This window comes from Muntiacus reevesi, chromosome 1 (assembly GCF_963930625.1).
Source record: "Muntiacus reevesi chromosome 1, mMunRee1.1, whole genome shotgun sequence".
NCBI classification, from domain to species: domain Eukaryota; kingdom Metazoa; phylum Chordata; class Mammalia; order Artiodactyla; family Cervidae; genus Muntiacus; species Muntiacus reevesi.
Genome location: NC_089249.1, coordinates 208,485,290 through 208,510,737, shown reverse-complemented (window position 1 = coordinate 208,510,737; position 25,448 = coordinate 208,485,290). Strand labels below are relative to the sequence as shown.

At 34.2% G+C, this 25,448-nt stretch overlaps 1 protein-coding gene across 7 annotated transcripts in view; it reads left to right on the top strand.

The window, feature by feature from the left end:
• Nucleotides 1-25,448, top strand: part of CSNK1G3 (casein kinase 1 gamma 3) — a 121,811-nt gene that overhangs the window by 50,396 nt on the left and 45,967 nt on the right. For all 7 annotated transcript variants that reach the window (XM_065918206.1, XM_065918202.1, XM_065918207.1 and 4 more), the window contains exons 4-6: nt 2,637-2,706; nt 15,294-15,442; nt 17,260-17,494. In XM_065918206.1, coding sequence (XP_065774278.1) covers nt 2,637-2,706; nt 15,294-15,442; nt 17,260-17,494 — 454 coding nt within the window. The remainder of the gene's footprint in view (nt 1-2,636; nt 2,707-15,293; nt 15,443-17,259; nt 17,495-25,448) is intronic.

Here is a 25,448-nt window from a genome sequence, read left to right as displayed (position 1 = left end):
GTTTTTTGACATTATTTTTCTGCCTTGATTTGTCCCTTATTAAAGCACAGTGATCAGAACTACATATAATAATGATGTTATTCAGTATTTTTTTGGAAACTGGGAGTATTTTTATATCTACATGTGGCATTTTGAGGTTGAAGTATGGTACAGAGTTATGCTTGCCTCAGATTCATCCAAAAATGTATTGGCAGGACAGAAAATTTTTCATATAAACTGTTAAACCATGGTTGGTACTTAGCTTCCCAAATATTTGCATGTGTGTGTGTGTGTGTGTACTTATATGTGTATTATATGTATATATATATATATATATATATGTAATGTCCTTATATATTTTTTCATGTTTTATCTGTATACCTTCAGTACTATCTTATTTTTGTACCTTGGTACAAAGGCCTTATTTGATGACAGTGGTGTTCATTCAGAGAGCAAACTTTAGTGACTAATTTCAGTTTTGCTATATATCTCATATAAAAGTTTACACACTTATTTAATGTTACCTTAGTTCATATTGATAGTTTGCTTCAGGTTAATTTGTTAACTTGATCTCAACCACCAGTCTCATATCTTGTTTGTTCAGTTCAGTTCAGTCACTCAGTCATGACTCTGCGACTCCATGGACTAGCACGCCAGGCTTCCCTGTCCATCACCAACTCCTGAAGCTTGCTCAAACTCATGTCCATTGAGTTGGTGATGCCATCCAACCATCTCATCCTGTCACCCCCTTCTCCTCCTGCCTCCTGCCATGCAACAAATGACAGGTTATTATGTATCTTGTTTATAGTTACATAATAACCTGTCATTCATGAATAATGAAAAATTCATCCAATGGTGAGGTGACTTGTCTTGTATGGTGGCACAATAAAATTTTAGTGCTAGTAAATATCAGAATCAAGCTGAACTGACTCTACTAAATTAGATCTGGGTTTCTCTTTTTACCTAGGGAATATTAGTGATTGAGTGAATTATGTATTTTACTTGTGACTGTCTACTTGGGTACCTTTTTATTATATCTTATAGTTATATACGTTAATATAGTTAACTAAAGAATTCCACTCTATGGAAGGGGCTGTTTTAAGTCATATATATGTGTATAGAAATAAAATGAGAAAATATTTTATCTGTTTTTTTGTAAATGAGGGAACTGAAAAGTACAAAAAGATTAAGTAAATATAGCAAGTAGTGAATTTATGATTCACACCCAGCACAATTTAATTTCAGTGCCTCTGCCTTTACCCTACCATCTTGCCTCTTAAGAACTAAGTTGATTGTTTTCTCTTATAATAATCTTTATGATTATAATTGTTCCACTGGGATTTTACAGCTTCCTTATTTGAAGTCTTTGTCATTGGTTCTTTCATTACGATATGTCCAAGTATAAATTTCTTTCTATTTACTCTGTTTGGGATTTACATTCCTCCTGACTCTGTGGTTTGTTATCTTTCATCAGTTCTCTCATTTATTTTTTCAGTTATTGCCTCTGCTCACTTTTCTTTCTCTTTTCCTTATCAAATGCATATTAGTGCTCTTTATATTGTCTAGCTCTTTAATCTTTTTTTCTGTGTTTTCTATTTTTCTTCCTGAATAATGCATTTTGTATAATTTATGTAGATGCATTCTACAAAATTTTCTTATTCTTTAGATATTTTTCTGTCTCTCAGTTTCCAAATTCTCTTTGCTGTTGTGTTAGTGTGTTGACAGATTGGTTTTAAATTTTGGTTATTTTGGGTTTTTTGTTCTTCTTGAAGTTTTGTTGATTTTGTTTGTTTAAATTTTGTTAGCTTGTTACATACTTTCCTGTTGGATCTTGTTCAATTTTCCTGTGTTATTTCTCTGTTATAGTTTTGTTTCCTACAAATATTTTCACACATTTATATCTTAAATCTGCTTTGCTTCTGTTTATATTCTATGAGTGTGTGTTTGTCTGTGTAGGTATAAATCTCAAAAACATGTTGTTGAATGAAAAGTCAGACACATACATATAAAACATATATCGTACAATCTCATTTGCATGGAATCCAGCAACAGACAAAACAAATCAAAAGATGATAGAAGTCTGAGAGAAGGGTGACAGAAAAGCGCTAAAGGCTTTTTGAGCTAGTGGTTGGAATTTACAAAGCTCATGAGCCTCATATTTAGAAATTGTGTGTTTTACTGTAAGCTGTATTCCACCTATAATTTTTTAAACTGTATTATTGCTACTGTCAAAATTTTTCCATCTCCATCGTTGTTCTTTTTTACTTTTCTGTAATGCCACTTTAACCCAGAACCTTTCCATCAGAAATATATAGTGTAGAGGACACAGTAATTCCTGGGAACAGGAGAAATAGAATCAGGGCCATCATTGCCTTAGTCAAGAATGTTCACAGAATACTTTTCTTCAGGGTCAAAGAGTCAAACAGAGTTTTCCCTAATGCTTGTCTAATAGCCACTTAACCTTGTATAAGTTTATGGCATTAATTTATTTTACATTATATTTAAAGTTGATTATTATCTGGATTTAACCTTAGGGAGACAAGGATACCTAATATATATAAGAGTTGACGTCAAGATTTGTAACATTCATAATAATTGGAGCTAGTGACACTTTAGTAACTTAAATATTTTTTATTGTTGCTTTTTTTTTTAAACAGGAGCCCATGAAATCCAGAGCACCACAGCTACATTTGGAATACAGATTCTACAAGCAGTTAGGATCTGGAGGTAAAGTCTTATATTAATTTTTAAATTTGTAATAAAATGAATTGTCATAATAGTAACTCTAGTTTCAAGGAATACTATGTTAAATTTAGTTAAAAGTAATACTTCTTAAGGCTGTGCTTAGTAGGTTATTTTCTTACTCACTAGAGTCTTCCCTTTTTATTTTAAATATGCCATTTTGGGAGCTTTTTGTGTTGGTACCAATAGAAATAGAGAACATTGTGAAAAAATTTAATTGGGGAATATAAAGTTCATATAGTTTCTAGACTCTTAGCCTTTTTGGTGGTATTATAGTTACTGAAATGACTTATGACATAATAATATGCTGAAAAATGACCCTTTAAAAGATATCCGTATCACAGTCCCTAGAATCTATAAATGTGACCTTATAGCAAAGACTTTGCAGGTAAGAATAAGTTAAGGATCTTGAGATTAAAGATTATTTTGGGTTATCTCAGTTCAGTTCAGTTGCTCAGTCGTGTCTGACTCTTTGCGAGCCCATGGACTACAGCACATGGGTTATCTGGGTGGCCCCAATGCACAGTAAGAGAGTCAGAGGAACAATTATGTAACAGAAGAGAAGGCCAGGTGGCTACGGAGGCCAAGACTGGAGTGATATGGCCAATAAGCCAAGGAATCCTGAAATCCTGGTGTAGGATTGTCCCGTAGAACCTCTTTGATTCAGCCTGTTGAAACTGATTTAAAATTTTTAGCCTCCAGAACTGTAAGAAAATAAATTTATGTTATTTTAAGCCACAAATGTGTAGTAATTACAGTGGCTGTAGGAAATTAATACCGATATAGTTTTACATAAACTCTAAATCTAATTGAGAATGGATTTTTTGTTCTATTGGAAAAAACTAATGAGAAAATTCCTTATTTTGTGTTGTATTTACTTTATGTTAACGTTTTTCTCAGCTCCGCTTTTCATTTCTTTTCTACTAACTGTAATGATTTTTATATGTACAGTGTCTTACCAAGTAAGGATATTTTGTTTTCCCAGATTTAATAGAATGGAATTTTTTCATGTGTCTTTTCGTAAGCTCATGTTTACCTTCTGCTTGGTAGAGCTGTACATTTCTTAATACATTATCAATTTTGCATTCTTTTCTTTTTCCTTAGAGCATGCTTTCCAAATGAGTCATCATTGTGGAGACACTAAGTTGACATTTTGTAATAATGGTTTTATCATTATAAACTTTCTGTAGTGCATGTTTGAGTCTGATACAGACAGTCCTCCAGGACTTATCAAAATTATCACTGACAATTGAGATTTAAATGGTAAGGGGATACAACTAGTTATATGTGAAACTATACATATTAGTTAGGACTAGTAAGTGACAGAAAGCCCTAAGAAGCTAAGTAGGGGGGGGGGCGGGAAGGAGTTTATTGACCACGTACTATAAATTCGGGGAAAAGACTTGTTTATAAGACTTTGCAGTACTGTCACCAGAGACATTCTTTAATTTGTCTCTGCTCTCTGTGTGTGTCTGTGTGTATGTGTAAGCAAATGTGTAAGCTTTGTTCTCTGATTGGTCCTTCTTATGAAATGACAGAGAAGCTTACCAACAGCCTAGCTTAGCACTTATAAAGGTATCTCTTAACTAAAAATTTCAGCAAAGGTTCTAGAACTGTGAATTGTAATGGTTGCCTGAAGTGGGGAGGGAGGTGTAGTTAGGGATTTTAGGAAGGTCGTGTGCGTACTGCTGTATTTAAAATGGATAACCAACAGAGACCTACTGTATAGCACATGGAATTCTGCCCGGTGTTATATGCCAGCCTGGATGAATGGGGTTTGGGAGAGAATGGATGCATATATACTTATGGCTGAGCCCCTCACTGTTCACCTGAAGTTACCACAGCCTTATTAATTGGGTAAAAGTTTAAACTTTGGGGAGAAAAATTATAGCACCAAAAAAATAAAAGTTCTAAAACTGAATCATACTTGTTTTGTATCTAGTTATTTAATCACTGTGAATTTGATTGCCCAGACTTGCATTTTGTGCTCATCTCAGGCACTACCTGAAATCCAGGGGCCAAGAATAGGGAGAGGTGTTTGTCTCGTGGGAAACTGAGGTGCCACCAGAAGAAGGAAGAATGGATTGGCTGGGGACCATGTGTTGAGAACTGCTGAGCTGGGAGTATAAGCATTGGTGCTAAAAGTTAAGAATACATGAAAGCAAAGAATTTCCTTGGAAAAGAACATAACCTGTGTCATAATTCTATAGTTAGTTTTTCTAATCAGATTTCAGTTTTTCTTGATCAGATCTGTAGAGTTTAAATTTCCTGATAAGAATGTTAATATTGATGTGTGTGCATTCTAAGTTGCTTCAAGTCATGTCGGACTCTGTGCAACCCTGTGGACTGTAGCCCTCCAGGCTCCTCTGTCCATGGGGATTCTCCAGGCAAGAATACTGGCGTGGATTGCCATGCCTTCCTCCAGGGGATCTTCCCGACTCAGGGATCGAACCCATGTCTCTTATGTCTCCTGCATTGGCAGATGGGTTCTTTACCACCACTTCGGTTCTAATCCTTCCTACATGAACAATAGTGGACCTGAAAATGGAAAGAAACATCATGACAGTCATTCTTTTAATAACATGCTTAACTGTTGCCCACCTAAAAGAAACTGAAGTACCAAGCAGTATTAAGAGTGTAGGATCTCCATATGTTATTTTGTGACTTAATTGATGGTGTTTTATCACATAAGTGAAGTGCTGAAATGTAAAATGGAGTCTTAAATTTATTTTGGGAGAGAGATGGTGCAATTATACTTTCACGTTGTGTGTGAATTTTGTATTCTTACCCATTCTGGAGCATTTCTTGGGAAAAAATACTTGTCTCCAGTGTTGGGGATGCTAATAAGCATCACTGAAAATTAGTGATGTTAGAAGTTATCAGAGTAACTTTTGTCAGCCCACAATCAAGGACTTTTTGTAGTAGCCTCAAAAATGCTTTTAGAACAATTGAAATTGGGTGGACTCTAAGTTTATAATTGAAAGTTCACTGGATATAAAAACAAATACAAAAGGTTGCTTTTGCCCATTGAGTTGGATTGTGTTCATGCTTTTCAGTAGCCAAAAAACTTTGATCAAGAGACACAGCTAGTAACTTAAAACCTCATTACTCTTTGTTCTTAACCATCTCTCCAGAGCCTCTCTTCTTGCCCTCTTGTCCCTCACCTCTCACTTCTGGTCTTGTGTATCATATTTATATTGCTGTGGTTGTGTTGTTTTATTTGGTGCTTGTTTAGGGTACTCCCTATCCCCTGTTTATTAGTTGCAGCTTTTCCTAATTCATAGCAGTTTGATTTGTTTGCTCATTGTTAGAAAACTGCCCAGCCATGTCCTGGGAAATGGAATTTTAGTTTGGTTTTTCCAGTGCTTGCTTTTTGCTTTGTACTCTTGATTTTAAAAAGATATGTAACTCTGATCCTGTATTCAATGACAGAATTTGTGTTGAAATACATTATCCATTATATTAGTAGTTATGTAAGAAGTTTTTGCATTCATTGACTCATGAAGCAATATGTATTACAAAGAGTTATTTAGAGTTAGATCATTTTTTTTCACCAAAGATCTGTGCTGAATCATTTTAAGGTAAAATTATGTTGAATGATAAAGCTGGGGTATTTTTCTTCAGATTGGAGACTAAATATTTAATTTATTCAGTGAAATGTAATGCTCTTTATGGAATTTAGCCATCTTGGATAAGGTAGAGATAAATATTTTTGAGACTCTTTGAAACCATTAAGGAAAGGAAGTTTTTGAAGAAAATGGAAGCTGTTCTCATTTGTTCCTTTGTTGATCTCTTTCTCAGTATTATTTTAGAAAGCCGAAGATACGTTATGTGTATACCTTGCTTGAATGTACATGTACAACCGCCAACAGTGAGTTGGCTTGTATGAATTTGTTTACGCATACGTCTTTTCAGTTCAGAAATTCTATGCGAATAGTTATGAATTTTGAGTCATGCTTAATAGACGCCTTTGAAGAGAGGAAAGTTAAAGGTTGGGAGGCAAGAAAGTTGGTGATTTGGTTAGCAGAACTAGGGTAGAAAACTTAAAATGCAGCCTTAGAACACAATAGCAAGGCAGAGTAAATCTGGGCCTTAGAATGGGAGGTGTGGTGGGGAGGGGGAGGAAGGCAAAGTTATATTATGTGGTGGCAGAGTCTGAACACTACACAGCTGACCCTTGAACAGTGGGGTCCACTTACACATGAGTTTTTTTCAGTAGGAAGTAATACTTCCCCGGCGGGCTCCTCTGGCGGCTCAGACAGTGAAGAATCTGCCTGCAGTGCAAGAGACGCAGGTTCCATCCCTGGGTCTGGAAGATCCCCTGGAGAAGGGAATGGCTTCCCACTCCAGTATTACTGCCTGGAGAATTCCATGGAGAGAGGAGCCTGACAGGCTACAGCCCGTGGGGTCACCAAGAGTCAGACAAGTCTGAATGACTAACACTTTCACTATAATACTACATGATATAAGGTTGGTTGAATGTGAGGATGTGGAATCTCAGACACAGAGGATCCAAAACATGTATGTGGGGGGCTGACTGTGAGTTACGTGTGGATTTTTGTGCATTGGGATCAGTGCCCCTAACTCCTGTGTTTTCCAAGGGTCACTTCTACTTTGCTTAATTCCAAGGAGCTCCAAAATGAAGTTCATGGTTAATAAGAATAGAAGTAAGGCTATATAACTTTGAATATTAGGGAGAGTGTTTGAGAAATACTTACTCAGTTACAGTTAATACTTGGATTAAGTAAATGTGGCCTAAATCTTTTTCCAATTCGTTTTTCTTTGTTGTCCCTGAAGAGTTTTTTTTTTAAAGTTATTAGAAGTTTCAGGTGTGCAGCATTATAATCTGACATCTGTACAGGCATTCCTTCTTTGTTGGGCTTTACCAGTATTTTTTTTTTTTCTTTTTTTTTTACAAATGGACGTTTGTGGCATCTCTGCAGAGAGCAAGTCCTTGGTGCCCTTTTTCTAACGGCATCTGCTCACTTCATGTCTTTGTGTCACATTTGGACAGTTTTCACAGTATTTCTGACTTTTCTGAATGGCAGCTTCCCTTGTAGCTCAGTTGGTAAAGAATCTGCCGTAATGCAGGAGACCTGGGTTCGATTCCTAAGTCAGGAAGATCCCCTGGAGAAGGAAATAGCAGCCCAGTCAGTTATTCTTTCCTGGAGAATCCATGGACAGCAGAGCTTGGCAGGCTACAGTCCATGGGGGTCTCAAGAGTCAGACCTGACTGACCAACTAAACCACCACCATCAGACTTTTCCATTATTACTGTGTTTGTTCTGGTGAACTATGTTTGGTGATCTTTGATGTTACTATCACAACTTGCTGAAGGGTCACATGATGGTTAGCATTTTTTAGCCATAAAGGGTTTTTAAATTAAGGTATGTACATTGTATTTTTAGACATAATGCTACAGCATACTTAATAGGCTTCAGTATAGTGTAAACATAACTTCTATGTGCACCAAGAAACCAAAAAGTTCTGTTTAAATTTATTTTGATATTCCCGGTATTGCAGTGGTCTGGAACTGAACCCAAAATATGTCCTAAGTATGCCTGTACACACTACAAAGTGATCATCACCACATTTCTATTTACCATCCATCACTGTACAGCTGACTCCCCTTACCCATTTCACTCATCCCCCCAACTCCCTTTCCCTCTGGTAACCACTAATTTGATTTCTACATCTGTGAGTTTGTTTTCGATTTATTTTGTGTATTCATTCATTTTGCTTTTTTAGATCCCACACATGAGTAAAATTTTGTGGTATTTGTCTTGTTTGCTTAACTTGTTTCACTTAGCATAGAACGTTCAGTGTCCGTCCATGTTGTCCCAAATGGCAGGACTTCATTCTTTTTTGTGGTAGAGTAGAGTTCCTTCATGTTTATGCACCACATCTTCTCTGTCCATTCATGCATCCATTAACACTTAGCTTATTTCTGTTTCTTGGCCATTGTAAATAATGCTGCAGTATTCAGGGGTTCATGTGTCTTTTCACATTGTGTTGTGTTCTTTGGATAATACCTAGAAGTGGAAATAGATGGGTCAGATGGTAGTTCTATTCTAATTTTTTTTGAGGAATCTCAATGCTGTTTCCCATATGACTGCACTAATTTTCAGTCCCACCAACAGTGTACAAGGGTTCCCTTTATGCACATCTTTTCCAATATTTGGTTTTTTTTTTTTTTCTTATTTGATAATAACCATTCTAACAGGTGTGAGGTTGTCTTTCATTGTGGTTTTGATTTGCATTTCCCTCATAATTAATGATGTTGGACATCTTTTCATGTGCCTTTTGATGTGTCTTTAGAAAAATACCTATTCAGATCCTCTGCCCCCCCTTTTTTAATCATAAATGGACTTTTCAAATTCAGTCATAAATTGAATTTTGTCAGATGCTTTTTCTGAGTCTGTTGAGATAATCATGATATTTTTATCCTTCATTTTGTTAATATAGTATATCATGTTGATTGACTTTCAGATGTTAAACATTCTTGCATCCCTGGAATTAATCCTACTTGATCATGATGTATGATTCTTTCAGTGTATTGCTGGATTTGGCTTGCTGATATTTTGTTGAGGAGTTTTGCAGCTTTGTTCATCAAGGATGTGTGTGCTCAGTCGCTGAGTTTTGTCCAACTCTTTGTGACCCCACGGACTGTAGTTCGTCAGGCTCCTCTGTCCATCGAAATTCCCAGGCAAGAATGCTGGAGTGGGTTGCCTTTTCCTACTCCAGAGGGTCTTCCTGACCCCGGGATCAAACCCGAGTCTCCTGTGGCTTCTGCATTGCCAGGTGCATTCTTTACCACTGTGCCACCTGGGGAACCCTCCTCAAGGATATTGTCCTGTAATTTTTTTTAATGGGAGTCATTGTTTGGTTTTGGTATCAGGGTAATGCTGTTTTCATGAGATGTGTTTGGGGCAGGTTTTCTTCCTCTTCAGTTTTTGGGAAGAATTTGAGAAGAGTTGGTATTGAATCTTTCTGAATGTTTTGAATCATTTACCGATGAAAGCCATCTGATCCTAGACTTGAATTTGTTGGGAGCTTTTTGATTACTCTTTCAGTCTCCTTACTAATAGTTATTCTATTAAAATTTTCTATTTCTTTATAGTTCAGTCTTGGGAGCTTGTTTCTAGGAATTTTCCACTCTTTTCTCAGTTGTCTAATTTATTGATATATAACTGTTCATAGTGGTTTCATAATTTTTTGTATTTCTGTTGTATCATTTGTAATTTCTCCTCTTGCAGTTTGATTTTGTTTGAGTCCTCTTTTTTTTTTTTAAGGTTAGTCTAGCCAAAGATTTCTCAGTTTTATCTCTTCAAAGAACTAACTCTTGTTTCATTCATCTTTTCTATTGTTTTTTAAATGTCTTTCATTTATTTCCCCTCATATCTTTATTATTTCTTCCTTCTAATTTTGGACTTCATTTATTCTTTTTGTTTCCTTTAGGTATAAAGTTACATTATTTATTTTGGATTTTTCTTGCTTTTTGAGGTAGGCCTGTATTGCTATGGACTTTCTTCTTTGAACTGCTTTTGCTGCATCCCATGGATTTTGGTATGTTGTTACTCTGCTTTCACTTGTCTCTAGGTATTTTTTAATTTCTTCATTGACCTATTGGTTTTTTGGTACATGTTGTTTATTAATTTCTATAATTTTTTTGTTTTGTGGTTGATATTTAGTTTCATAGAATTGTGGTTGGAGAATATGCTTGAATTGATGTCAGCCTTTCTGAATTTATTCTGAGACTTTGTGACTTAATATATGATCTGTCTTGGAGAATGTTTCATGTGCACTTGAAAAGAATGTATATTTTGGTGCTTTTGGATGGAATATTCTATATATTAAGTCCATGTAATCTAATACATGATTGAAATTTGTTTTCTTTCTGATTATTTTTTTCTGGATGATCTATCCATTGATTTAAGTAGGGTGTTAAAGACTTTTACTATTATTGTTTGCTTTCAATTTCTCCTTTAGGTTTGTTAATATTTGAGCTGTATATCTTAGTCCTCCTCTACTAGATGCATGTACATTTATAAATGTGTTATCTTTTTCCTGGATTGACACCTTTATCATTATGTTTGCTCTTCTTTGTCTTTTATAGTCTTTGTTTTAAAATCTTCTTTCTCTGATAAGAGTATAGCTAGTCCAACTTTCTTTTTGTTTATATTTGCATTGAAATGTTTTTCAATTTTTTCACTTTCAGACTGTGTGTATCCTTTCTCCTGAAGTGAGTCTTGTGTAGACAGCATGTAGATAGGTCTTTGTTTTTCCCCCTTTAAATTCAAACAGTCCCTCAGTGTCTTTTAATTGGCTGTTCTAGTCCATATACATTTGAAGTAGTTCTTGATAAATACATGCTTATTGTCATTTTGCTAATTTTTTTCTGGTAGTTTTGTAGTTCCTCTCTGTTCCTTTCTTCTCTTTTCATCTTTCTTTGTGTTTTGGTAGTTTTCTTCAGTGATATATTTACATTTCTTTCCATTTTCTTTTGTGTATTTACTATACATTTTTTTCCCAGTGGTTATTACGAGATTCACATCAAATCACATCGAGATTCACACTATATAAGTAGTAGCTTGTTTTAAACTGGTAGCACCTTAAATGCCAAAGCTTTATCTAACAAAAGTTTTTCTCAGTGTTTTATGCTTTTGATGACATATATTGTCTCTTAAAGCATCCATTGTTATTGGAATTTAATTTAAATTTACTGCTTTTTGTCTTTAAACCATCATGTTTGCTTTATAAGTGATTGACCCACTACCTTTATTATATATTTACCTTTTCCAGTAATATTTTTTACTTGTGTATGTTTTCTTACTATTAATTAGTTCTTTTTCTTTTCAGCTTAAGAAATCTCTTCAATATTTCTTATAGGGCCAGTTTAGTTGTGATGAACCTCTAAACTTGTGTTTATCTGGGAAATTCTTCATCCTTTCTTCAGTTCTGAATGATAAACTTGCAAGATGGAGAATTCTTGGTTGAAAGTTTTTTCCTTTGTAGCGCTCTGAATACATTATGCCATTTACTCTTGGCCTGTAAAGCTTCTGCTAAAAAATATGCTGATTATCTTATGGGATTTACTTTGTAGGTAATAAATTGGTTTTCTCTTGTTTTTAGAATTCTCTCTTTATCCTTAACTTACATACCTTTTTAATTATGACGTGTCTTGGTGTATGTTTGTTAGAGTTAATCTTTATTGGAACTCTCTGGAATTCCTGGACCTGGATGTCTTGTTTCCTTCCGCAGATTAGAGAAATTTTTGGCCATATTTCTTCAGATGATTTTTCTGGCCCCTTTTCTCTCACTTCTTATTCTGGGATCTATGTAATGCAAACGTTATTTTGCTTTATGCTGTCTCAGTGGTTTTTTTTTTTTTTTCCTCAGTGATTTCTTAAGTTAATTCCACTTTTTAAGATTCATTTTGCTTCTCTATCTGGATAAGTTCAGTTGTTTTGTCTTGCAGCTAACTGATTCAGTCTTTTACCTCATCCAGTCTACCATTGAACTCCTCCAGTATATATATATTTTTAATTCAGTTATAACTTATGTGGTACTTTCCTGTATTTCTGTCTCTAAGTTAATCCATTCTCCTCCTGCATTCAGTGAGCATCTTTATGGCTAGAAGCAACAGGAAACGGGTTATTAGAGATTGCTAGATTAAGAACAAAACAGAGGCAGGAGAAAAACATTGTAGAAATATTTCTTAAAACTTAGTAACCAAGAGCTATTGATAAATCTTAATTGCATAACTAGGCTCTTAATGTTTATAGCATAGTAAAAGCAGTATGTCAGAGTTAGAATAAACATTAATGAGTCTCTTATCCTCTATTTCTGAGCCTTTTGTGTTTTTTACACATCACATGGTAGATATAACTCAAATATGGTATGAGTGGCTCTAGTAAGAATTCGTGCCAAGGTGGTGGTTAAGTTGCTAAGTCGTGTCCGACTCTTGTGACCCCGTGAAGTGTAGCCTGCCAGGCTCCTCTCTCCGTGGAATTCTCCAGGAAAGAATACTGGAGTGGGCTGCCATTTCCTTCTCCAGGGGATCTTCCCGACTTAGGAATTGAACCTGGGTCTCCTGCATTACAGGCAGATTCTTTACCAACTGAGCTACAAAGAAAGCTGCCATTCAGAAAAGTCAGAAATACTGTGAAAACTGTCCAAATGTGACACAAAGACATGAAGTGAGCAGATGCCGTTAGAAAAAGGGCACCCAAGACTTGCTCTCTGTAGGGATGCCACAAACGTCCAATTTGTAATTAAAAAAAAAAATACTGGTGAAGAGCAACAGAACAAGGAGTGCCTGTACAGATGTCACATTATAATGCTGCACACCTGAAACTTTTAATGACAACAACCAGAAAAACGATTCAGGGACAACCAGGGAAAACTTGAATTGGAAAAAGATTTAGGCCACATTTATTTAATCCAAGTAGTAACTGTAACTGAGTAAAGCATTTCTCAAACACTCTCCCTAATATTCAAAGTTATATAGCCTTACTTCTTTTCTTATTAACCATGAACTTCATTTTGGAGTTCTTTGGAATTAAGCAATGTTGAACTGACCCTTGAAAAACACAGGAACTAGGGACACTGACCCTCTGCAGAGTCAAAAATCCACATGTAACTCATAGTCTGCCCTCCATATACATCTTTTGGATCCTCTGTGCCTGTGGTTCCACATCCTCCCATTCAACCAACCTTAACTCATGCTCTAATGATTCTTTTGGCAGGGGAAAATGTGTGTGTTTGTCTGGTGTGTGGTGCAGGGTGATGATATATACACATGGGAGTGTATGTATATATATGCGAGTGTACCTTTATACACATGGGAGTGTATGAGAGTCTGTTTTTGAGGAGGGGCCCATGTATGCAGTTTGACTGTGACTCCTTTCTCTGTGCTTATCATGACTATATTATGTTACCTTCCTATCTTCAGCTGTCCTAACGCCTCCCTTACAATTGCATTTCAGGAAAAATTGGTCTTTTCTAAACTATTGATATTATAGATAAACTGAAGTGTACTTGAGATATTGAATAGTTAGTATTAAGACAGACTAAGAACCTAATTATCTTGGCTTCCAGTCCAATGTTTTATTTTGCCCATGCAGTACTTACTATGCAAAATGATAGAATAAACAGTAAGAGTGAAATTGCATTCCTCATACTGTTTATTTTTAAAAGAATGGGGGAAAGTTTTAGTATATTTTAGAAAGTTTTTTCCCTTCCAAAATCATTACACAAAACAAAAAACACTTGTAAGTAAAACTGAGGCAGTTTAGATGGAAGTTGTTCATTTTCTCAAAACAGATAGATGCAGTTTTAAAATAAAATGATCACCTATTATGTGTTAATTTGTTGGGAGTCTTAGTTCTAAAAATGAAGTATATGAGAGAGGTTCAAGAGGGAAGGGACATAATGTATATCTGTATCTGATTCATGTTGATGTATGGCAGAAACCAATACAATATTGTAAAGCAATTATCTTGCAGTTAAAAACAAATAAAAAAAATACACAAAAAAGTAAAAGTAAAGTACATTTGATTTCTGTGCATTTAGGTTTTATATTTGGAGTTTGTATAATTTTGTGTTCTTGCATAATGAATTATTTAGTAATTAGTGATATATAATAGGAGACTTTGTCTTCTCCCAGTTTCTATGGAGTCCAGGCATAGCATAGTTTAGCTTTGTCCTTTTTTGAGGGTCTTTTTCTAGGTTTAGACCAAGGTGTAAGCCTGGACTGCAGTCTTTTCCGAGGCTCAGAGTCCTCTTCCAGATGCATTCGTATTTTCAAAATTGACTTTTTCAGGGCCATGGGATGAAGCTCTCAGTTCCTAGAGCCTGCCCACTGTTCTCTGGCATGTGGCCATCTTGTGCAACATGGTAGTTGGTTTTTAACGTCAACAGAACTGCTCTGCTGCTTTTGAATATTTCTGACTTCTAGCATGGCTTTTTAAGTGTCTTACCTGATTAGGTCAGGTACATCAGAATAATCTCCCTTTTGATTAAGCTCCAGTGACATGGGCCTTAGCTACATTACCTTTGCCATATAATACAACATAATGATTAGAGGAAAATCTGGGAATCTTGCTCACAATTGGAGGAGAAGGATTATACACCAGGAGAGGGATGTGTACACCAGAGAATGAGAATTTTATAGTTGATCTTAATGTTATGCCTATCACAAGGTTATCAAAGAGTGCAGTGGCTCCTTTTTTCAGTACAAATAAGATCTTTCCTGTGTGCCAGACATTTCTGTAGGCCATGGAAATAATAAGGCTCAAATGCACAGTTTCTTTCTGTGGTGAAGTGGTGGAGACCAACGGTGAAGCAGTATTTATAAGGTAGCAATGCAGGTGGAGCAGAGGTGTAACCTGACTCCCTGTGGTTCATGAGGGAGGAGGCTGTTTCAAGAAAAGTTTGTACAGAAAAAGTGAAAATCCTGCTGCAGTTCTTAAAACTACAGAATGTTTTAAAAATTGTGTATTGATTTTCTAGGAAGCAGAGTTTGATGTTTAAGATGAGGAAGTTATTAAAGCCCTTCTTCTTTCCCCCAGATGGTATACCTCAAGTTTACTATTTTGGCCCTTGTGGTAAATACAACGCTATGGTGCTGGAACTACTGGGACCTAGTTTGGAAGATTTGTTTGACTTGTGTGACAGAACATTTTCTCTTAAAACAGTTCTCATGATAGCTATTCAACTGGTAAGTAAAGCAGGATGTTTTGAAGCTGCTTGAACAATTGTATGGTTCCATTTGGTGACTAAGTTACTTTAAAAGTTAAAAGTTCTGCAACATTGTCGTCCACAGCATTCAACCTAATAAAAATATGTCTACTTTTCATATCATTTTCTTGTCAGGATGAATGTAGCTTAAAATAACTGATGCAGATATATTTTTTTGTATGAAAAAATTGTATCTTATTGCTTTAAGATCAAAATGCTCAGTTGGAGAATTAAGTTGTTCGCAGCACTCTTTTCATGTCAACAGTGAATACTTAGGGATGTTCAAAAGGCAAGAGATATAGGTATACCTATGGCTGATTCATGTTGAGGTTTGACAGAAAACAACAAAATTCTGTAAAGCAATTATTCTTCAATAAAAAAATAAGTTAAAAAAGAATGAAAATAGCAAATGTAGGTGATGATATGGAGAAAAGAGAATCCTTGAACACTGATGGTAGTAATGTAAATTGGTACAGCCACTGTGGAAAACAGTATGGAGATTTCTCAGTAAAACTAAAAAAAAAGATCTACCATACACGGAAAAAAAAATGAATACTTAGAGAACCCTCAGAAACACAGGTTTTTAATCTCAGTAAATTAATGTAAAATGGCCTAGGAAAAGAAGAAACAACCTGTGAGGGAATCTTAGACATTTAAATTTCAGGGAGCCTATGGGGAAATAACTTAGAGAATAATTTTTAAGGATGTTTCTAAACAAATGTTAATAAGTATGTGTTGCAGAAGTCTTAAAATTGTTTTTAATCTGTTGATTTTTTTCACTTCTGCAGATTTGCCCTATAGAAGTATTCAGGTGTACTTAAAACTTTTTGTCCAGAGATGTCTATAATAAAGTGTGAAACAACCCAAATGCACAGAAATAAGTTAGTTGAATAAATTATTAATAACAATAAGATAATATGTAGTCATTAAAAATTGTTTATAAAAGAATATTTCATGACCTGAAAAATGCTCATAACACCTTGTTAATGAAAAGTATAGGTCATAGAATGTTATGTATATATATGACCCCAAATTTGTTAACAAACTAAAATGGCTTGAGTGACTGTGTTCACTTACGTTGTATTGTGAACCATGATTATTACTAAATGAAGCATTTTTATTTGCTTACTTGTAATGTTTTATTTTGTGACAATTTATGCAATGAATATTGAGTAATTTTAAAGCAAGGAAAAAAATGTATTATATTATTATTAGAGTTGTATTCCAAAGTTTTCTAGTTTCAATATCTTTTTAAATGTTTAATACGTAAGAAAAGTAAACAAGTTATGAAAAAGAAAAATATGACTGAAGGGTGCTCTGTTAACTGTTTTTAACAGTTTAGACTCTCTAAGTTTCTTTAGTGTAATAATTGTAAAAGTTTTTCCATTATTGAACTGAAAAGAAAAAATAAATTGCAATTTTCTGAATATATCTGTTTATACTTTTAAGATTTGTATTGGTAAATCTGTTTGATTGTATAAGGTGGCATCATCTGAAAGTTTTGATTAAATCAGTCTTCCTGATATGAAAGGAATTCATAAAATGCAAGCACTTCCATTTATAAGTGACCAAAATAGAAAAAGAGATTTTTCATCACAATTGAACATGTTTTTGAGAAACTATGGAGTGATAGCATGTTGCTTTTAAGAGGATAAAACAGTTTCTGTTTGTTTGTTTTTTTTTCTTCTTTACATTGTTTTCATTGTGAAAGTTGTCTTGCCACTCTCATCCTATTTTATTCTAGTCAAGCCTAAAATAAAATTTATCTTTTTTTTTTTTTTTCTTTTTTGCATCAAGATTTCTCGCATGGAATATGTCCATTCAAAGAACTTGATATACAGAGATGTAAAGCCTGAGAACTTCTTAATAGGCCGGCCGGGAAACAAAACCCAGCAAGTTATTCATATTATAGATTTTGGTTTGGCAAAGGAATATATTGATCCAGAGACAAAGAAACACATACCATACAGAGAACACAAGAGCCTTACAGGAACAGCTAGATACATGAGCATAAACACACATTTAGGGAAAGGTATGTGTACCTTTTGTAAGTAAGTATGTATGTTTGAACTCGGTATGCTGACAGTGTGAGTTTTTATTTGTTATTATGGTTCAGTTTTTGCAGGTTACAGTTGCTTCTATTGTAATTTTTATTTATCTCATCTAGAGTGTACTTTCATTTGTATTTGATAAGTCTTTTAAAGTAACTTGTTTGAAATAAATGGATGACAGATATCCTTATAGTTACTATATCTTTTTTTTTGTAACTTGAAATATTCAACTTTGATACACTTAGGGTGATCCATTTGATTATTTCTGTTAAAAGAATGTCAGAGAATACTTAATTTTAACTGAATTTAATGTGTGTAAAGATTTTGGATTGAGACTTTAGCTCTCTGATACAGCTAGCCAGGGAGATAGCAACCTGCCTAATACATTGAATACTGAGACTACATATCTTAGAGGTACTGTTTACTTTGTACTATTATTTAATCTTTTAAAGAAGGTCTCTTATTTGTATAAAGGATAAAATAATATCAAGTGCACAGAATTTCTTATAGCTTTTTCTCCCCTTGGTTCAAGTTCCAGTTCAGGATCGCATATTTCATCTTTTTGTCATATCTCTTTAGTCTCTCTTCATCTGGGACAGTTCCTTGCCTTTCTTTATGGTTCATGACCTTGATATTTTTTGAAGTGCAGGCTGTTTGGTAAAATGTCCTGTGTTTGAGGCCGTCTCATATTTCTTCATGATTATACTTGGGTATGCAGTCTAAGTGCAGATACCATAGAAGTGATATGATCTCAGTGCATCACATCAGAAAGGGACATGATGTCGCCTTGGTTTCAAGTAGCTTTGATCACTTGCCTAGGGTAGTGACTGCTAAGTTTCTCCACTTAACAGTTTCTTATTTTCCCTTTGTATTTAGAAAATGTTTTCTAAGGTGAGTTTTGAGATTTTGTAAATAGGTTTGTTTTTCATCAAATTTATACCCACTAGATTATTTTCTGACTTCATCATTCCTTATGTATTCTAGTTTACATTCTAATGTAGGCAAAAGCTGTCCCTTCTTCCCTAATTTGTTAATTTATATAAGCATGGACTCATGGGTTCTTATATAATTGGATGTATTATAGTCCATTGCTATCATTATTTATGTCATCATTTATTTTGAAGTGCAGATTGTCCCAAATTTGGCCGCTGGTTGCTCTGTCATGCTGGCTCTGCTGTTCCTTTGGCATGTTCTCATGACTCTTAGAAAAGTTCTTTCCTTTCTTATGCAGCATGTTGTTCCAGCCTCATCTTATAGCTTTTCTACTCTAGCCCAGATACAACATTTTCTAAGCAGCCTTGGGTCCTTTTATTGAATAATAAACACACACACATGTAATAAAACCAGGAAATGTGTGTAGGTGTGTCTCTTTTGATTTCTACCAGCAGCAAATGGGAGTTCTGTTTGTTTCACATTCTTGACATTTGGTATTGTCTATGTTTTTCATCCTAGTCATTCTAGTGAATATCTGTAGTGCTATTTTATTTTACTGTGACTAATGTTTGTGAGCACCTTTCATGCGCTTATTGACCATCTGCATATCTTCTTTTGTGGTGTGCACATTGTTTCATTGTTTGCTTTTAGGAGTTCTTTATATATTCCGGATGTGAGTTTTTTTGGCAAATACATGCCCTGTGAACATTTTCTTCTACTGTGGCTTGTCTGTTCATTTTCCTAGTGTTGACAATTGATGAGCAAAAGTTGTAAATACTTATGAAGTCTAATTTATAAATTTTTTCTTTTATGATTACTACTTTTTAAATCCTAAGGAATCTTGCCCCTTATAATGAGAACATTTTGTGTTTTCTTCTGCCACCTAGAATTCATTTTTTGTGTGGTGTGAGATAGGATTAAGATATTCTTTTTATGATATTCTTTCCCATTGGATTACTTTTGTGTGTTTCTGAATAAAATTGGTTCTAGATTCTGTATCTACCATGTTACTCACAGAGAGAAGAGATAGGAACATAAATTGATTAGTTTTTATCCACTATCACTGCTCAGTGTACCTTAAAATATAATCACAGTTTCTCCAGAGCCTTAGAAGTCATCTAATCCAACCTCTAACTCCTGGTCTTAGCTGCTGCTTTAACCATTCTCTCCAGACCTGTCTGCTATCCACCTGCTTCTGTCTCTCAGCCTAAATAGCACGTGGCAGCTTACCTGATAGTAGACTCTTGATATTTTTTCAGGTTTTTGAAATACCTGAAAATGTAAGTTTGTCTTTTTTTTTTTTTAAAGTCAGTAGTATTTATATTTCAGGTGATATTTGTGTGAGTGCCTTTCAGTAACAGACTTTCATGATAGATTTTAAAACATGTTTGGGTAGATATACAGCTCTCAGGATTGTGTCTTCTGTTAAAACCAGGCACATTCTATTTATATGAACAGTGTCTGAGAAATTTTCATTTCAGGGTAGTTGTTAAGATTATTTTATAACAACTAACAAAGGTTCGCCACCATTTTATTATGAGACTTCCTTCTGGCCTGGTGTTCTGTATCTGAACAATGGTAAATGTAACAGGATTCTATTTGTAGAAATGGCCAAATAGTCTGATATGTTTGTCTTTGTTAGAAAAGCCCTCAGAGCTTGGGAAGTGGCATTTAACTATTGTAATAATCTCTTTTTTACTCTTCTTTCAGGAAGCAAACACAAAATTATTTCTTGGGCAAGTTCTGCAAAGAACAAAAGCTTTAGACCTTACTTTCTCTCATTTGTAAAAGCTCTCATTCTCAGTTTAGATGTAGAATTTGGGAATGGATGCTAAAAATAGAAAATTTATTCGATAGATTATATGCGTTCCTTCTTTTTAAATTAAGAATGAGCTAACATAGAGTGAGTTTGAGTGCTGGAGTTAAAGCATTCTATAAGTTTGAAGAGGCTGTGAACATTCAATAGTGGTGTTTTGAGTTTAGAGCACTTGGCTTTGTGAGGAATCAGGAAGAGATTAAGAACAGTGAAAAAGTGAACTTTCAGTGCTGATATTAATTTATGTATATGTGATTTCTTCCTTTCCTACTTTACTGGGACTTTGATTGTTACTTTTAAAGCCTTCCTATTCATTCATTCACTTTTGTGCAAACAAGGACTTCTTACATACATGAACTTTTCAAAATAGAGAATTTGGTCAGAGGAACATTTGTTCAGGTTTATATGTATTTTTCTTTTGTGGAGATGGACACTGTATCAGATTCAAAAAGGAAAAAGTTGTCCCTTAATATAATATGGAGGAAGTGTTAAGATCACATTATAAACTTTAGTTATCTTTATTTCTGTGGCGTATGTCTATTGATCTTAATTAGAAGAATTATGTCTAGAAGGAAGATATAGTGATTCATTTGTATAATATTTTTCTTGTACTTGCTGAAGTCACTGATCAAGATGAAATCTCAATTAAGCTGCATGTGACAAATGTTGATTTCCTTTGTTTGCTTTAATGGAGGCATTCTTTAGTACTATCAGCTTGAATTATTTTTAATTGCATCTCATTAAGTATTTTCTTTCTAATAATTTTTAAAGATTTTTTTCTCAAGTGCTTTGAGCCTTATTTTATAATCTTCCTTTGGATTACTTTTTGTTCTTTTTTGTCTTAATGGAGTCATTTGAAATTAAGTAAATATGTATCTCTCTTTAGTAAGTGTCTTGAAATAAACTTGTCTTTTATTTTTAAATATTATTGAGTATTCATGAGTAAAAAGACTAGGATTTGGTGAATAAGTTGCCAGTTGCTTTGTAATTGTTAAGAAGAATCTGTGTTCCAAAGAAGAATGGTATTTTAATTCCCTCAGTGGAAAGTGCTCAGAATGTGAGAGACATAATCACAGAATTATGGTATTACAAAAATCATCATTTTTTCGTTCTGTGATGTGATGTGTATAATTTCTAGCTAATTGCCCCAAATCCTGAGACCTACTCCTGAAGCCTCCCCAAACAGCTTTTTAACAGTTTAAAAGCTCGTGTTTTCATTTTTCAGTTACATTTTTTTTAAAAAAGATATATATATATATATTTTTAACATTCATTTTTATTTATTTGGCTACATAGAGTCTTAGTTGTGGCATGTGGGATCTAGTTCCCTAACCAGGTATCGAACCCAGGCCCCCCCCCCCCCCCCCCAATCAGGAGCGCAGAGTCTTAGCCACTGGACCACCAGGGAATTCCCTTCAGTTACATTTTAACAGTTTAAAAATATACTGCACAATTCTTTGCTTTTTGAAACAAAGTATAATAAACCTAATTGGTGTTTTCTTGATATTTCAGTGCCATAATTTTTGTATGATTGTTGTTCTAAAGTGATACCCTCAAGGTCACTTGGAGAGTGTTAGGATGTATATTTAAATAAGCTTAGAAAAAGTGCATTTATTTATTATTATTATTTTTTTTTTCAGACTTTAAGGTGACTTTTGCCTTTGGGCAGGACTTTTTTTTTTTTTAAGTGCATTTAAATAGTTTGGTATTTTTAAAAAAATAACAATTTTTAGAGCAGTTTTAAATTCACAGCAAAATTAGGCAGAAAGTACAGAGGTTTCCTTTTTACCCTATCTCCACATGTGGTCACTGTAATACGATCACACCAAAGTGGTACATTTTTGATAATTGATGAATCCACACTGATGCATCGTTATTGCCAGGAGTCTGTAGTTTACTTTGGGGTTCACTCTTGTTGTTATGTATTTTGTGGGTTTGGACAAATTTATAATGACATGTATCTACCTGTAGTATCCTACAGGTTAGTTTCACTTTCTAAGCTTCCTCTATGCTCCACTTAATCCCTTCCTCTCTCCAGCCACTGACAACCACTGGTCTTTTACCTGTCTCCATAGTTCCGCCTTTTCCAGATTCCGTATAGTTGGAATCATACAGTATGTAACCTTTTCAGATTGGCTTCTTTCACTTAGTAATATGTAGTTAAATTTCCTTCATGTTTTTTCATGGCTTGATAACTCATTTCATTTAATGTTGAATAATTTTCCATTGTCTGGAGATAACACAGATTATTTATCCATTCGTCTACTGAAGGACCTCTTCATTGCTTTCAAGTTTTAGCAATTATGACTAAAACTGATAATGAACATCCTTGTGTAGTTTTTGTATGACATAAGGTTTTCAACTCCTTTGTGTAAATATAAAAAAGCTCAGTTGCTTCAACATGTGGTATGAGTATGCTTAGTTTTCTAAGAAACCCTCAAATTGCCTTTCAAAGGGGCTACCATTTTGTTTTCCAACTACCAATGAATGAGAATTCTTACTGCTCTGCATTCTCCCTAGCATTTGATATTGTTAGTGTTCTGGATTTATACTAGTCTAAGAGGTCCGTAGTGTTATCTTGTTTTAATTTGCATTTCCTGGTGACGTGTGATGTGGAGCATCTTCTGATATGCTTATTTGTCATCTTTGTATCTTCTTTGGTGAGGTGTCTGTTAAGGTCTTTGGCCCATTTTAATCAATTTGGTTATATTTTTATTGTTGAATTTTAAGGATTGCTTGTCTTTTTTGGATAACAGTTTTTTATGAGATGTGTCTTTTTTTTTTTTTTTTTTTTTTTGAGATGTGTCTTTTGCAAATATTTTCTCCCAGTCTGTGGCTTATCTTTTTATTCTCTTGATGGTAGTTTTTGTAGAGCAGAAGTTTTAATTTTAACGAAGTCAAGTTTATCAGTTATTTCTTTCATATATTGTGCTTACTGTATTACATCTTACAACTTACCACCAAACCCAAGGTCTTCTAGATTTTCTCCTGTGTTATCTTCTAAGAACTTTGTAATTTTGTGTTTCATGTTTAGGTCTCTTATCTATTTTAGTTAATTTGAATAGTGAACAGTGTAAGTTCTGTGTCTCGATTCATTTTTCTACATATGAATGTTCAGCTGTCTTAGCACCATTTGTTAAAAAGACTTATCTTTGCTCCATTGTACTGCCTTTGCTCCTTTGTCAAAGGTCAGTTGACTGTTAATGAGAGTCTATTTCTGGGCTCTCTATTCTGTTCATTGATCTATTTGTCTGTTCCTTGGCCACTACCATACAGTGTAGGTCTTGAAACAGTGTTTTTTTTTTTTTAAACAGGTTTTTACCCCATCAACTATATTTTTGATTACTTTTTGTTATTATATGTAGTACACCTACTTCTGGCAGCACTTTCTCATCTTTTGTTTTGCTTCTTGTAACCTGATAGCCAAACTTATTGGAATTATATCTAAATTAAGATGACTAGATTTTTAAGAGGACTTTTTGAGGAATCACATGTATGCATATTTTGAGTTCCATTGCTCAGAAAACGTATTTTTTCTTTCTGAGTTTTTGATATTGCTAGATAAGGCATTTGGATTAGTGGGTTTTTGCTGAGAATTGTCTTGCATAATTATGCTTATCTTTTTTCTTTTGAGTTTGTGTTTTCATTTCTAAGAAACTCAGTTATGTGATTCTGAAAAATGTGAATAAGCTCAGTGAATCTTGTGAAAGAGTTTTGGGTTTTTTTTCTTTTATGAGTTGCCAAGGAAAAATAACTTTAAACCTTTTAGAAGGAAATGTAAAGTGAAACTTTATTTGCTTGTAGTGATTTTTGTTTTTGTATTTTGGTTTTATTTTACATATAAAGAATAAACTTTCTTTGGTGAGATTTTTTGTTGTCCAGCTTTCTTGTCATGCTTGTATTTAGTTTAACATGTTTTTAGCCTCATTTTTTATTTTTTCAGGGAAATGCAGTAATAAGTTTATTTTTGGAAATACATGTGCATATATTAGAGAGTTTCCTACCTTTTAGTGGGGCTTTTGATATCTTGGGGTGGTATTTTTCTGTTGAAAATTGAATAGAAATTCAGTTGCAATGGAAACAATGCTAGGTAATTAGTCAGTTTTAAAAAGAGGAAAATAGTGTTGAGTTGCAAGAGTAGAATTTTTAAATAGAAAAGCATTGTAGAGATTTCTAATAAGCGTTTGATTAATTGGTTGACTCTACCTTGTTTTCTGAAATGAAAAAAGTATAGGCACATGATCTGAAATTCTGCATAGTTCTGAGCTAGTCACAATCATTCTGAGCCTTAATTTCTTTATTGGGAGATTACTGACACTTCGAGTATATCTCATAATTTTAAACGATCATCTGTATGAAGCACTGACACAACTAGGGTTGTAATATGTGTTGGTTGTGTTACTTTATGTGATGTATATATTCCCGAAGAGCAGAATTTTAATTTGATTCTTTACATAACTTTTAAATTTATTGGAGAACCTATTTAACACATTATTGACTGGGAGATTTTTGCAGAAACTAACAGCTGTGGCCAGTGATTTGTTAGTTAAGTGAATATTGAAACTGTCTGATCAATAATGTTCAGGTTACAGAAGATGTATTAATATTAATAATATCTCTGACCAGTAAGTTGTTAAAGTAACAATAAGTTGTTAATGGTACCTATTGTAAAGAAAATTGTCACTTTTTAATGTTTTAGTTGCTCAAAGCAAGAGTTCCTATAATAAAGATTCTGCCTTTGACAGAAGCATCCATTTTCAAATAATCCTTTGTAGTTAACTGATTTAAAGATTGTGAACAAGATTTAATAAGGGCCAAATTACCTTTGGGATTTTTTTTTTCATCTAACCCAACTGTTATAGACCTGAGGAGGTATTCTTTAGTTACTGTGTTTCAAAGAGAAAGCCCTCTTCATGACTTCTGTTACTGCACAGTGAAATTTATTTTCACATTTGTCAGTTGGTGATAAAACAGAAAGAAAGGAATTATCAGAGTAAGGAATATTTCAGACCGAGTTTCGGTAATAGGTTTATTTTAATAGCTCCTATTTATGGTTTGATTTTTTAAATACTCTGTAGGTTATGAGACTGTTCTGTGAGACAAGCATGTAGGCACGATCACCTTATGATCTTGACTTATTGTCACTGTGATAACTAAACCTCCCCTTGGGTTGAATTCAATGGAGA